At 35.0% G+C, this 15,504-nt stretch overlaps 2 protein-coding genes across 27 annotated transcripts in view; both read left to right on the top strand.

Annotated features, from left to right (window-relative positions):
• Nucleotides 1–15,504, top strand: part of LOC131438950 (potassium voltage-gated channel subfamily KQT member 1) — an 892,435-nt gene that overhangs the window by 517,186 nt on the left and 359,745 nt on the right. The gene's annotated exons all lie outside the window — the stretch shown is intronic.
• LOC131438956 (uncharacterized) lies at nucleotides 280–2,098 on the top strand. Its single transcript, XM_058609396.1, has one exon. It carries the CDS (start codon nucleotides 764–766, stop codon nucleotides 1,571–1,573), a length of 810 nt encoding a protein of 269 aa, XP_058465379.1. The 5' UTR covers nucleotides 280–763; the 3' UTR covers nucleotides 1,574–2,098.

Here is a 15,504-nt window from a genome sequence, read left to right on the forward strand (position 1 = left end):
TGCATGCCTTACCCTGCGAGGTAGCGAAGAAATGCCACCCCGATTCAATGTTGTGTTTTGTTTTAGATTTACAGAGGCTCGTGAATTTCTATTTTTATATGGAGAAGCTTACCATTTTTTTATATTCATTCGTTGTTTTCAAAACGTTATTTATTTGTAAATTAAAACTTGCACAGCAATTGTGTCATGCTTGAAAACTTTTGATACTATAACGAAACTTAATTTTCTAATCGTGCCTGATTATCTATATAATATATTGCAAATGGATGAATTGTTGTTTGATCACTGTTCCAATGATAACTTCGAACAGCATCTTGAGCGGCATCTCGGAAAAGTTACAACTTATAACTTCTTCTCCTTCAGCTAATGAAGATTTTGTGTTATTCAAAAATTGGGACTGTTGTTTTTGCCTTTCTCATATAAAAAGGCTAAGCAATAACTGTAAAAATCGACTCAGCTCATCGAGCTGAATTGGTATATGACACTCGACGCTCCGGTGCGATTTCTATAGCTCATTTTTATGCTTATAAAAAAATAGAAATTGAAATGTTCGAGATTACAATTTTAGATATTTTAGCCACCCTCTAGTTTTTTCCGATCCGATAAGCGAATGACGGACAATTTCAATTCTGCCACGCAAACAACCGAAATCTCACTCGTTCGAAATCTCACTGCCAATCAATAATTGTTTTAGAACTAGATTTGATCCGAACTACAAAACCTTTCATATTCCTATCGGAACCTGTGCAAAACTAGAACACGAATGACGTCTGATAAAACCCACCCTCACCGGAGGGATGACGGAAGCGTGAGTGCAAAATCCTCGGACAGCTGCAGAAACGCTATCATCATCAGCTCGGCTCAAAATGACAACAATAAAAACAAACTTCCGCCGAAGCCGGACCAGCTCTGTGGCAGAGCCAACAACAATTGCAATAATAAACCTAATCGAAACAATAATTGCCTTAGCGGTGGCGAGCCCGGCGTCAGACTAGGTGGTCGCAAAATGTTGCATCGACGCCGGGTGGCTGCGGTTCCGCAAATTAAAATCGTTATTGATGATGATACCGAACAGTCGAACCGTTGTCGAACGAATGCGAAATGTGGTCACCGGAGTGCGGTTAAGTGTGAACGCCGGATCGCTGAGGTTTCTTCGTCCAGCCTACTGACTCCCAGCAGTCCGCCGGCGACGTTTTGGGGCTTCGGGTATGGTAATGGAAACAGTGGTAGTACCCCTCGGGCGACTGTGGTAGCAGAAAGCAGATCAGCACACGAAAGTTATGTAGTGGATTATGAACTCGATGAAATGTTGTCCAATCTAAATGGTGGCAATGAGGATGACAACAGTGAGCCGTATGAGGATCATCATCATCATCATCAGGGTCATCGTCATTGTCACCGGCACCATCGACGACGAATGTTGCACTACGAATTGGTGGACGACGACGACGACGACGACGACAATGAGGACGATGACGATAATGATGCTGATAATAATGATGGTGGTGATGACGACTTTGGCCACCGCAGGTTTGTAATATTATTTTACTTCAGGGCCAATCGATGTTTCTAACTAAAGCGGTACGTTGATGCTAAACTTTCTAGTGAAATCGATAAAATCGAATGAAGCATAGAATTAACTCTAATCTAACTCAAAAATTCAGGTTTGCAGTTTAATGACTCAAAAGAGACAATTAAAATTTGTTTCTGAAATAAATAAGCAACAAAACTCGGCAAGCGAACACCGTCACTAAAACCGTCGGACCATACAGGGTCAGGCCCGTTGTTCACCACACGACACACATCGTAATAGGTACACGGGGAAAGTAATAATGTTCCACCGGAACCGTTGCATGGTACGAAATGTATGAGGATAGACCAATTTGAAATCCTCGTAAAATTATGAGCAAGCTAGGCTCAACCTAGAAACCCTTCTGGTTTACCACATAATAAACGTAGCACAGGACCTATTCCCGTGCGTTTGAAGCGTTCGTCCGGTCGTTCTACTGGGAAAATATACTCGATCCGTTGATTTAGCGATACAACTACTAATTGATTGGCCGTAAAATTGTGTTTACTTCCTTAGCTTCCTAGCGGTTCGGCTCTCTCTCTGTGGTAACTCTAAAATAAACTATAAAATAAATGGTCAAGGTAACTAAAAATTGGCGTTATAATTAACATAGACATACGACCTTCGAAGACATAAAATTTGACAATTGATAAAATATTTGTATACGAAGTTCGCATAAAATCGACTTAGCTCACTAAGTCCATTCATTCCACAAAAACTCATAACCACAAACATGAACGCTAATACTAACACTCCGAAATAGTCAATAAACTTAAGAACAATTTATTTCGTGATTATGAAATGGAAAAAGAATCCTGCCGGACGACTTGAACCAACGAAAAAATTTAGGCTCGCTTTTATCGTACGATTCATTAAATGAGTTTAATGGGCTTGATTAAAATGAGATTTTTTATAGCCGTTTCCAGCGTCAAGAAAGAAGTGGCCGTATGTAGGGCAATTTTATTTCAACCTACCACCTACCAAACGTATCTCAAATGTGCCTTCACAAAATGCCAATCCCACCGTATCATGCTCTAAATTTAACCGCAGACTCTAATTGTTTGAATTTATAGCGACTACAAAGTTTATGCAGTCGTAGATGAATTTCTAGATGTCAAAAACTATTATACACTGGTAGTCAAAATAAACTGGCCTACTCGTCATATTTTAAATATGACCTATTAGCCTTTCCAACTGTGTCCTATACAAGAATGGGTAGAACCTTAAATAAAATAAACCTAGATTCCCCAGTGTAATAGTACTGTAGTTGAGAAACCCGTGACACCAAAAGCGCCGTCTGGTGCAGAATGGGTGCGTAAATGCTCCTAAAATGCATGCATAAAGTTGCCTGCGCATTTAACACAACCGCAGTAGCTAATGGAAAAAAGTGCACCCGTTTCTCACTAGAGGTGCTGTTAGTGTCACCGTACAGTGAGAAATCTATGTTTACTTAATTTATGGTAGAACTCAATCGCAAATATCTCTTGCTGTATTTAACACAGTAACAAAATTTTTTCTCCATATCATCGGAAATATGGTCAACAATTTATGATGAAATTTCTAGTGGTATGAGATAACCAAAAATAACTGCCAATTGAAGTTTTCTTAAATGTTTGGTATGTACAAGCATTAAGGTGAAATTCAGTGCCAAAGTACGACACGTAAAGGCCACCCGCATAAATTGAATGAATCATCGCACGAAGCGTATTGTGCAAAACCGACACATGGAGATATGGAATATTTTCAGTGCAGTACAGTGCACAGTGGTCCAATCCAGAATAAATTAGGAATGACAGATAAGCCATATTTTAATGTGTATGCACACTAAGATTTAATTCCTTTGTTCGGTAATATTTTTGATGAGAAATTTCGGTAATCTATAGAAATGACCGATATTTCGGTACATGAGTTTTCTTTTACAATGATTATGCAAATTTTTACCGGACGATCAGTTTTACGTAAATTTTCATTACACAATTTTGTAAATAGATATACAGTTCATACGGTAAATCTGAATAGTCACCGAGTACGGTAAAAAACAATACTGTCCGTATGGTAAAATTATCTTGAAATAACCGAACTTCTGTGAAAACTGATTGTCATGAAACTAACTGTGAAACAGTTTTTAGTAAGTGTCTTTTATTAACCAAACGAAAGAACTCTTGAAGAGTTCATCGAATCGATTGAGGTACAGGTACAAAAGTTTTTAAAACAATAGAATCACTAAAAGCTTTTTGTTTACTTATAGGCAGAAAATAATTTTGTATCACTTGTCCACTTGCTGCCTACACAAATCGTTCGAGGGTAATTTCTGGCGGAGTCGACGGATTGCGCAGTGTTTTGAAAGGCGTTCATAATTCCGGTCAGCCGGAACATTTGATTTGATTTTATTTTGGGGAATAAAACCATAGCCACAACAGGTTGGAATTTCCTTCATTCGTTTTTGTGAATTTTTGTTGTTTTTGGAAATCCGAAAATCCAGAAAAAAAAGGTTAAAAGGGAAAACAAACAAATAAAAAATTACCGAATAATCAGTTAGATCCAATTGGATTACAGTTTACGGTAGTTGTTTGACAGTTCAGCAATTACCGAACGATCGGTAATCAATTTGATTACCGAACTGATTACCGAAGGTTCAGCTGTTGAAAATTCGGTAAAAAATTACCTAATTCTGCGAAATTTCCTAAGTGTGTGGTATTAGACTGGCTCTTATTATTGGGAAAATCCAAACATTATTTTCCGAATGTGTTGGGATAGAGGACTGCATCCTTCCTGCTTATTTCAAACAGGTTTGTCGAATACGCCGTTGTGGTATCTCTAACGGTTTTAGTGCTACAGCTATTTTAATAGAGTAAACTTAGGGTATTCCTAAAAAATCAGAGTTTTTGTGCTACCTTTTTTATTTTTCACTTTAGAGTCTTTGTATATCTTTTAGAGTTTCTAAAAAACCGAAAAGTTGGCATCACTGGGAGTGCGATGCGGTGTCCTGGTGCTGCCCTCAAAAAAGTATAATTTCAATGTGTTGGTTGATACGTATAGTTAAAAATTTTGTTGAAATAGTTATTTTGAGTGACAGTGCAGGTGTGGCAAGTGTGTGCTTAGTAGTGAGAGTGCTATTTATTGAATAATATTGATCCGCGAAACTAAAGATGCTAAAGCTGCGAACACTGAGAATTTACCGTCCCAAAATTCAACGATGTTAACCTGTTAACCGATCGAAGTGCCGTCTGCATGTCAGTGTCGGTGTTGTTGGATGTCTATGGAATGTGTGAGAGTTTACAAGTCGATCGTGTCATTCAGACTGAAGGTCTAGAAGCGGACCCATTTGCGAGTGTCTACTGATAATGACTATCGAATGGAGTAGTTTTGAGGCCAGTTTAGACTTTTTTTGAGTGTTTGTTTTGCCTATTCAAGTGATAGTATACAACTTTTAACACACTTTACCTATAATCTATAATTCCGAAACTGGAAGTCGGATCCAGATGAAATTCAGAAATTTTGTATATAATCAAAATGCCTTTAATTTAAGTCTGTAAAAATTGGTTACTTCATCTTCGAAATATATTAGTAAACATATTTTCATTTTTTTTGCACATTTTACCCAAAACTCCGGAACCAGAAATCCTATCAAAACAAAATTTTGTATGGGATCACAAAACCTTTCATTTTAATGCAAGCTTGTGAAAATCGGTTCAGCCATCTCTGAGAAAAGTTGGTGCACTTATTTTAACAATTTTTGCACATTTTATCCCATGTTTTCGGAACCGGATGTGAAATCCAAATTATATTCGGAAATTTGGCGTGGGACTACAAGACCTTTCATTTGAATCTGAGTTTGTAAAAATCGGTTCATTCGCTTCTAAGTAAATGGAGTGATTTCCGGTTGGGATTGACATTTTTTCGATGCTCCCGGAATCTGAAACGAAGATCCGGTATACCCAAAATCAATGTATTTGCTGGTCATCAACTAACCAAATCTGTCCAGCTCAAAAATTATACGATTAGGAATATTTTTCTTCACCTGCAGAATGGCTCGCTGGCAAACCTAATGCTACAGATACACTTTCAAGAAAATACAAATAGCAGCAAATTTTTAAGCGTTAAGCGGTTTTAATGACATTGACATGAACTGTCCTAGAATACCTTACTATCAGATGAAATTAAAACATTTATACTGCAGGAATATCTATTTAACACATGGAAAACTTGTTTTACAATTAACTTTTATATTCTTCTGAATACTTTCACTTACATAAAACGACCACTACGTAACTAACATAAATGACGTTCATTTACCATTGAAAATTTTCAATATGAAACGTTTCTGGTGAAATGAAAAGGTTTTTTGTTCTGCGTTTTGTTATCTTCGCTCTCCGCTCAGCTTTTGAATACAACAATTTCGGTTACCTGAATGGTTATGACAAAATCAACACATATGTTAGTAAAATCAACAACATTTCAGTTGAAACAACCAGGGCGTGAAACAACAATTGCAATATTGTAATTTTGTGATCTGCGGGTTCTCCGTGTGCATATTAAAACATAAAAACAGAAAGTCTAATTGACTAGAAAATCCAAGCATGTTTTGCTTTATATGGCCACCACAGCATTCACTTATAGTCCTATATCCATGGAAACACAGTCAACAGAAAACAAACAAACACCGCGTCACAAGTCTATTCTCGCTATTCTGCTTTCCAGTTAGCCACTGATTTGAATTTTTTTTTCTCTCGGGCTGCCTATGGCCTTTATGGCATAGTTGTATCCACATGTCATTTTTCCAATCTGTTTTCCCCGTTGAAAACTGATCAAATGAAAATCAAAAATCAACTGCATGAATTGAACGAATTATCGCACACAGCGTAACGTGCAAAATCGACACATATAAATACGGAATATTTTCTGTGATTGAGCACAACACTGACGACTGTAAATGTGGTCATTCAATTTATAACCGAAACGATCTTATAATTACTAAATTTCTGTTTGAGCTGTTAGTAGAATATTCTCACTAATAGTACTGTTGTTGTACCGTTGAATTCCACTATATCACGTCATTACACTCTCACAAAGTCTCTATTTTCACAATCACTATTTTTCCGAAAGTGTATCAAACGTTATAATACAGATACGTAGAGTGTGATGACGTGATATAGTGGAATTCAACGGTACAACAACAGTACTATTGGGGCTCTTATAATTGATTTTCTCGCTTAGAGCATCGTCAAATCGAGATCACTCGTCAAAAATCGTCAAATCGATATCACTGTCGAAGAAGATCGGTTGAGATATTTCCTAGTGCAGATAGTGATCTGATGTGATCTTTTTAAGATCAATTGATCAGTGATATTTAAATCACATCGAAAAAAATCGGTACTGATCTTCCGTCACACAAAATCGGTAGTAATTTTGAGCTGAAATGATTCTTGATTCATGTAGGATCAATCAATGCATGATTCGATCAGTTTTGATCTTGGTGAATGAAAATCACATTATGATCAAGATCAGACATGAGTGCTGATTGATCTACGTTTGAAATCGTTGATCCCCCGCTGAAGGGTATGAAAATTAGTGACAACAGCAATCATACAGGAATTTATAACTCAGGATAACGCGTGTCAATAGGACTTCTAAAATCATGGAAAATTGTCTATTTTGTATCTTTCGGGAATGCTTTTTTAACATTCCTTATCACCAGAGATGGAAAAAAATACCGGTTTTATTACGGCGCGGATTACGTAGTTTCAACATATATTCTCGTTTGATGCTTTTCGTGTTCGATTTTGGAACCGGTTGTTTGATTCGCAATAAAATGAATACTAGATTAAGGGAAATAAATGTCAAATGAAGATACCATGAAAATAATAAGTCTGGATCGTAATCACATTGATATTGTTAATTTGACAGCATTCACTACGCAATAGCAATACGCAATGCAAAATTCGCAAACAAAAAAAAAGGAATAATTCACACCACAGAGTGATTATGGCGACAAAAGACTGTTTTACTTCCAGCTGGTTGATGCTGATGATGATGTTTATGATGATGCGCTCCTGTTACTTCTGTGTATGATAATCCCAGTTAAGGGTCTTAATGATGAAAAAAATATCATTTATGAGAATTTTTCTAGAATTATCGTTCAACAAAATAAATTCAAATGTTTGGCATGATAAAAAGCATCATTCGAACAACATTTTGTATTTTTTCGTGGAATAATACTGAGATATATGTCGGTGAATCAATATTTGCGGTGTCCACTATATCTTAGCACAGACTAATCAGAAGTGAACAAATCGAAGCAGCATAGATAGAGTAGAAGTTTTTCCAGACCCCAACGTTTCTGTTTGATTCTTTTTTAATTTTGTGAGTTTTTGGTGGTTGTCCAAAGTGAAAACTACGGTTTTTCACGGAAAAATCCGCCATTTTGTAGCTGTAAATCCACCCCAAAGTAACAAACAACAAAAAGAAAAACGTTGTGTAGTGCAAATTTGCCAATGAAGATTTTCTTCTGAACATCTGCGACTGCAAAATTCTTTTCCGTAGTAGTGTGCCATCTAGTGGCTAGTAGTCATTTCGGTGTTAACGTTTTTTCGGTGGCAGTGCGCCATATAGCTGCAAATTGCAGAAGCTAATTCAACAATTTATGTTTGTTGAAAAAAACGTTTTATTTCTCTAATTCAACTGAAAAATTAGTTGAATGGAAATTAAGTGTGCCTTAGCTAAGAAATGACAGCACGTTTAATTGGTGAATTCAACTAAAAAAATAGTCATTTCAACAAATACTTTATTATTATTAAGGGAATTAGAATTAAAAAATCTAAATTAGCAAAAGTAAGATTTTTTCAGTTGTCTAGTTTTTTCGCCAAAATGCTGATTTCGGTCTTTCCGTGTATGACTGAATTTAAACATTGTATTTTTAATGTCATCGTAATCAGTCTTGTCTTCTACACAACCCTGTAATTTTTTGCTCTCTGTGCTCCGTCCTAAAATGTTAAAATTCTGCTAGTGAAGCATTGAAAGTTTGCATAATTCACACAATCAATCAAATTTTTTTGTACTCCGCCATTTTACATTGTCAAAACACCAAAGACAGAGGTTCCCTTTAACACTCCAAATACCAAGCCTCAAAAAAAGTTGGAACGGTAACTTTGAGCTGTTATAGCTCAGCTGTTTTTCAACGAATCTCAATAAATTTTACACCCTCGAATTTTGTGAAGTTCGTAGATTGATTCCAAAACTTTGTAGCAGGCGATTAGTAAAGAAAAACCAATGAAAATTTGATTTTCCCGTTCCAAGTTTTTTTCACGCGCCCAATATGCCCTATCTGCTTTCCAATTTTCTTTCCTTTGGCATAAACGTCGCATAGAAAATATTTAATACTTGAACTTTACCGAGTCATAACTTTGTTGTTAGTCAACCGATCTTCAAAGTTTGTTCACCATTGGAAAGGTACTACTTCCACAAATAAAATACACTGAACAAAACTAAAAATAGGGTTGTCTACCCAAAGTTATAATGAAAAGTGTAGATGGATGACCTAAGAAAAGATAAGACTTTTTACAATGATCGTAAATATCTCGAAATTCAAAGCGATGACCTATATATTTTTACACATCATTCGATTGCTAGTGATACCAGCTACAATTTTTGCTTAACTACCATTCCTGCACAATCAAAAGAAAACATTCAAAAATCAATGAATTTATAAATATATATGAATTTTTCATGCTTTTTCACATGTTTGTATATAACTCAAAAATTAAAGCGATGACATGTACATTTTTTTGATTCAAAATATTGGTATCATTACCAGAAACAATGTATTGATGATCAAAATTGTATATCCGTTCAAAGAATCTCAAGAAATTTTGTACAAATACAGACAATTTCTATTATTGGGAAAATTTTGCCAAAAAAAACACATATATTTTTTTTTATTATTTTAGTTGGAAGTTTATTATGAACAAAATTTACAAAAAAAACTGAAACTTGGATTTCACCGAAATTTTAAAAATTTTTATACACCTAAATACTTAAAAAAAAGTTATATACCTAAACTCTAAAAATAATTATGTTTTTGTATTGGACAAAAGATCTAAACAATTGTTATGCACAACCCAAACGGAATTTATAACTACTAAAATTAGGTTTTTTGTTCTAGGTTTTCCGTAAAATCTCAAAAAATCGGTAGAAGATCGGAAATTCCAAAATTTCTGTTATATATTACGTTCTAACGTTTCTGCAAATCAAAGTGAAAATATTGGAATCCGTTTTGATTTCATCTGTTTCAAAGAAACGTAGAATTTGTTTCTATTAATAAAATAAATTTTGTGACAACACGAAAATTTTAAATTATTTCAATGGCTTTGTACAATAAGAAATAGAACGTAAAATTATATGAATTTCATATACTAACCCATGCAAAAGAAACCAACCACAATTAAAACAAAATTATTGCTTGATTTTTGTTTTACAAGCAATTAAGAACAAAAACATATATCTTAAATTTTCCGCTATCTTAAACAACATCAATTATAATCGTATTCTATCGATCTACAATTTAAATATCACAAACTTAGAATTATTTCGGAATGTATAGAATTCGAAAACTATTTTAATTTTCTATTAGTAAACAATTCAGAAAAAGTAGAATTCTGAATTTAGCACAAAAAATCAAACGAAATTAAGTAAAACTTGTTTTTATCCACCTAGTTGTGTAATTTTGCTCTTCCCATATCTCTCTTATTCTCATATAAAAAATGTATTCTTAAAACAGTTTTGTTTGATTTTTGAAAGACATGAAACCTAGTGCATAAACTAGTGTAACCTACAGAATAAAACAGTTCTCAAATCGGTTAGGCCATCTTTCTCAGTGAAGTGGGTTCCACTATTTCAGGTACTTATGAAACTGGAATCGCCCCGAATATTGGCTTTGCAGCAGCCTTTGTGATTAGCAACAACCAACCAATCTATTTGCAGCTTAAAGTTGTCTTTGTCTCGAAAAACAGCCTCTTCGTTTGAATGCTTTTTACTGAATGAGTCCCTGCACCTATGTTATCAGAACTAATTGGCTCAAGTGGCATGTTCCCCGAAAGGATGCTGAACGATCTGCAGGTGCCAAAATGCACGGTTGATAAAACCTTCAACCACCGAGAGGCCTTAGAGATTTTACAAAAGCGACACCATTCTGCATTCTCAGAAGAATGCAGAACGATTTCTTCCCGAATATGCACTTGAATTAATTTAACACTTTAGAAGACAAAAGTACCTTATTTTCATAATTAGCTAATAAATGACTAACATGATACGAATATTTTCCAATGAAAAAACCCAATGTATAAACATAATTGAAAAAAAATTAAAAAATATCTTCTCCGCCTTTTTTATAAACTTACTCGAAAATAGTTTCTGTCAAATACAAAAAAACGGATTTTTTTTTCGTTTGCCTCAATGTTAGATATAGCAGTTTAAAAATAACCTGTTTTTGAACTAGTTTTGCTCATAACTTCGGTTCAGAAAACGCTACCTGAATACGCCAGTCATTAAAAAATTGGTTTTAACAAACTCTAAAAGATGTTCAAAGATACCTATACGAAAAGAGAAAAATATAAAAGCTAGAGCAAAATATCTGATTTTTTGAGGAACACCCTAAGTTGCTCTTTAAAAATAGCTGTAACACTAAAACCATTGCAGATACTACTATGGTGTCCTCAGCAAAGCTGCTCGATATAAGTTTATCTACAATTTTACCAAAGAATGCAGTCCTCTATCTCATCCGGAAAATAAGTTTTGGATCACCTTAATAATAAGAACCACCCTAATACCATGTACATCGACATATGGATTATGTTCATCATAGCTCTAAAGTATAAGGTTAAGCCACAAATGTTTTTGTCCCCCTAAATTATGAATCCCACTGTGCAATGCAATTTAACTCGGAAATTTTAAAATTTCCGATCTTCTACCTATTTGTTGAGATTCTACGGCAAACCTACAACAAAATCAGAATTTTAGTAGTTATCAATTGCGTTTGGGTTGTGCATAAAAATTATTTTGATTGTTTGTCCAACACAAAAATATAACTATTTTAGAGTTTTAGGTTATTCACTAAAATTTTTAAAATTTTCAGTGAAATCCAAGTCTCAGTTTTTCTTTGTAAATTTTGTTTATAATAAATTTCCAACTAAAATAATAAAAAAAATATGTCATAAAATTTAAAAGTTTCGATTTCATGTTGTTTGGCAAAATTTTCCCAATAATAGAAATGCTCTGTATTTGTACCAAATTTCTTGAGATTCTATGGCCTTTATGGCATAGTTGTATCCACATGTCATTTTTCCAATCTGTTTTCCCCGTGACGTGATATAGTGGAATTCAACGGTACAACAACAGTACTATTAGGGCTCTCATAATGGATTTTCTCACTTAGAGCGTCGTCAAATCGAGATCACTCGTCAAAAATCGTCAAATCGATATCACTGTCGAAGAAGATCGGTTGAGATATTTCCTAGTGCAGATAGTGATCTGATGTGATCTTTTTAAGATCAATTGATCAGTGATATTTAAATCACATCGAAAAAAATCGGTACTGATCTTCCGTCACACAAAATCGGTAGTGATTTTGAGCTGAAATGATTCTTGATTCATGTAGGATCAATCAATGCATGATTCGATCAGTTTTGATCTTGGTGAATGAAAATCACATTATGATCAAGATCAGACATGAGTGCTGATTGATCTACGTTTGAAATCGTTGATCCCCCGCTGAAGGGTATGAAAATTAGTGACAACAGCAATAATACAGGAATTTATAACTCAGTATAACGCGTGTCAATAGGACTTCTAAAATCATGGAAAATTGTCTATTTTGTATCTTTCGGGAATGCTTTTTTAACATTCCTTATCACCAGAGATGGAAAAAATACCGGTTTTATTACGGCGCGGATTACGTAGTTTCAACATATATTCTCGTTTGATGCTTCCCGTGTTCGATTTTGGAACCGGTTGTTTGATTCGCAATAAAATGAATACTAGATGCATGATATAGTGGAGATTCTTTGAACGGATATCTAATTGAGATTCTTTGAACGGATATCTAATTTTGGTCACCAATACATTATTTCTGGTAATGATTCCAATATTCTGAATCAAAAAAATGTACATGTTATCGCTTTTATTTATGAGTTATATACAAACATGTAAAAAAAAATGAAAAAATCATATATATTTATAAATTTATCGATTTTTAATGTTTTCTTTTGCTTGAACAGGAATGGTAGTTGAGCGAAAATTATTGCTGGTATCACTAGCAATCGAATGATGTATAAAAATATATAGGTCATCGCTTTGAATTTCGAGATATTTACGATCATTGTAAAAAGTCTCATCTTTTCTTAGGTCATCTATCTACACTTTTCATTATAACTTTGGGTAGACAACCCTATTTTACGTTTTTTTCAGTGCATTTTATTTATGGAAGTAGTAACTTTCCAATGGTGATCAAACTTTGAAGATCGGTTGACTAACAACAAAGTTATGACTCGGTAAATTTGAAGTTCTCAATATCCAATTCGCGATGCAGGTGCTGCATAAAGGGCAGATAGGGCACATTTTTAGCTTGAAAAAAAAACTTGGAACGGGAAAAATCAGATTTTCATTAGTTTTTCCTAAAAGATCGTCAATAATGATATACTTAAAGTAATCTACAAACTTCACAAAATTCGAGGGTGAAAAAGTTATCGAAATTGGTCAAGTAACAACTGAGCTATGATAGCTCAAAGTTATCGTTCCAACTTTTTTTGAGGCTTGGTGCTTCGTGTAACTTTTTTAGGCTTGGTATTAGGAGTGTTAATGAACAACTATACATTTTTTACCTCGCAAACTCACTTAACGATCGCAAAGTTTCATCCAAGGTGAAGTAGAAAAAATCAGTTGAATTTTTCCATATGTCCGGAATGGCTTTAATGATCTGGGTAGCACATTTTAAGAATAAATGAATCCGTCACACTGATCTTTACATTCTTGGATCTATTTCTTCAAATCTATAATACAATTTTAGATTAAACATTTTACAGTCTATTGTTAAGCATTGATGAAGTCTTGCTTCTCAGTGTCCTTTCTAGCTCTCGTATCCTAAACATATTTTCCAGTTTAACCTATTTAAAACAAACACAAATATTATATTTTAATCCGATACATGTTATAAATTGACAAAGTAGTTCCTTCCGTCAGTGTTGCCAAATTTCCAGATGGTACAACAGTAAATGAATTAAAGAAATTTAGGACATTGATTTCGTGACGATACCCGCAATATGCGGGTGATAATATAGACGAAAAAAAGTAAGCAGGGGTGTATCTAGAAAAATTTGCGCCCGGGTCAACATAAGTTTTTCCGTCTCCATCCTTGGTTTAAGCTCAAAGCTCCATCTCTTGAGGGATCGTTTTAGCAAGTAAAATAAAAATTGGTTTGTCACTTGCCAACTTTGCTCACCTCTATACGCCGCTATAAGACACAAAACAGTTTACACGGTCGAGAGAACATTAACCAGTAAAGTTTAATTAGTACAGGCTTACATAATTTACTAGCTACACTTTTTAGCACTGCTACACTACTGAGTAAACCAATTCAAACACGCATCCCCACTGGGAAAATGATCCAATTAATTTCGAGTGACCACTAAAAATGTGCACTTCTTTGCTACAACCAGTTGAATATCACCGTTTAATTGATCCTGGTCGTAATCATATAATTATTACTGCGATGATTGTTGTCATTCTTTGAAAAAATAATTACCATCAAGCAATTAACGATAACATCATTACCACCCTGTGCGTTTCAATATCACTATGCTTAAATCACTTCTATCCAACAGAATGAAGTCCACTTACTCTACTTCAATTAAAAGTAATCCTTATATAAATCATACTTTATTGCCACTCATCCGGGAAATCAGTTTTTCATTCTGCTAGTTCGTATCCCTATATGCCGCCCTTATACCAACTCGTAGGATATCGCATCACGTAAAATCGTACAAATAATTGACAGAAAGTTTTTGCTCCATTTACCGCCAGTCAACAGTGCTAGTAGCTCGCCCAGTCAGTCGGAATGCATCATTACAGGACCAACATCGTGATGATCTTTGTTCAAGAACCTTGATGGTGACCGCTGGTCGTTGCGCTCCCATATTCTCCTGTTACACACGGTGAAATGCCCAACCCGTGCACAACAAAAGGGAGAAAGCAGAGTCCCACACGATGAACATCGAGAAAAGTGACCTCATTTTTCACCGCATTTTATATATCCTCCGCCAGCATTCTAGCGCCGTTGAAAAGTGAAAGAGCTGAAAGATCAGATGTGGGTTTTTCAGTTTAGTAATTTTATTCAATCTGACCACTTGCTAAGGAAAGTAAATGGAACGGTCCGGGCCAGCAGTAAAAGAGCCATCCGGCAACCATGCCGGACCCGAAGCAGGCCGGTCTACAATGGTAATGAAAAGTGACAGTTAATAGTTCAGAGCTGCCATTACATTGCCATTGGGTGCTCTTTTAAGTAGTTCCCAGAATGCTCCACACGAATGCCCGAAAAAACAGCTACTTAACATTAACATAAAGAGACAAATTTTTGATGACAACATCTCTGGTTATGTCCTAGTATAATATTACAATTATTTCCCAGCCATTGGTCGTTCTGGAAGAGACAGAAACAGTTTTTAAAGTCATTTCTATGTTTTACAACCATAGAAAGATTGGCAATGAGTTATGTGATAGGTTGTTTAGTCAAGTTTTATTACCACAGTTAACTAAACTACGTTCCATTGCTTTCTGTTAGTTAGAATTACTTCAGTCTCTTTATTGAAGTTGAAGCTGATTTCAGAATCTACAGTCTGTGACATTAAAAAGGAGCAGAGTTTGAGTTTGACAAGAATTGGTTCAGT

Source organism: Malaya genurostris, chromosome 3, assembly GCF_030247185.1.
Source record: "Malaya genurostris strain Urasoe2022 chromosome 3, Malgen_1.1, whole genome shotgun sequence".
Taxonomy (NCBI): domain Eukaryota; kingdom Metazoa; phylum Arthropoda; class Insecta; order Diptera; family Culicidae; genus Malaya; species Malaya genurostris.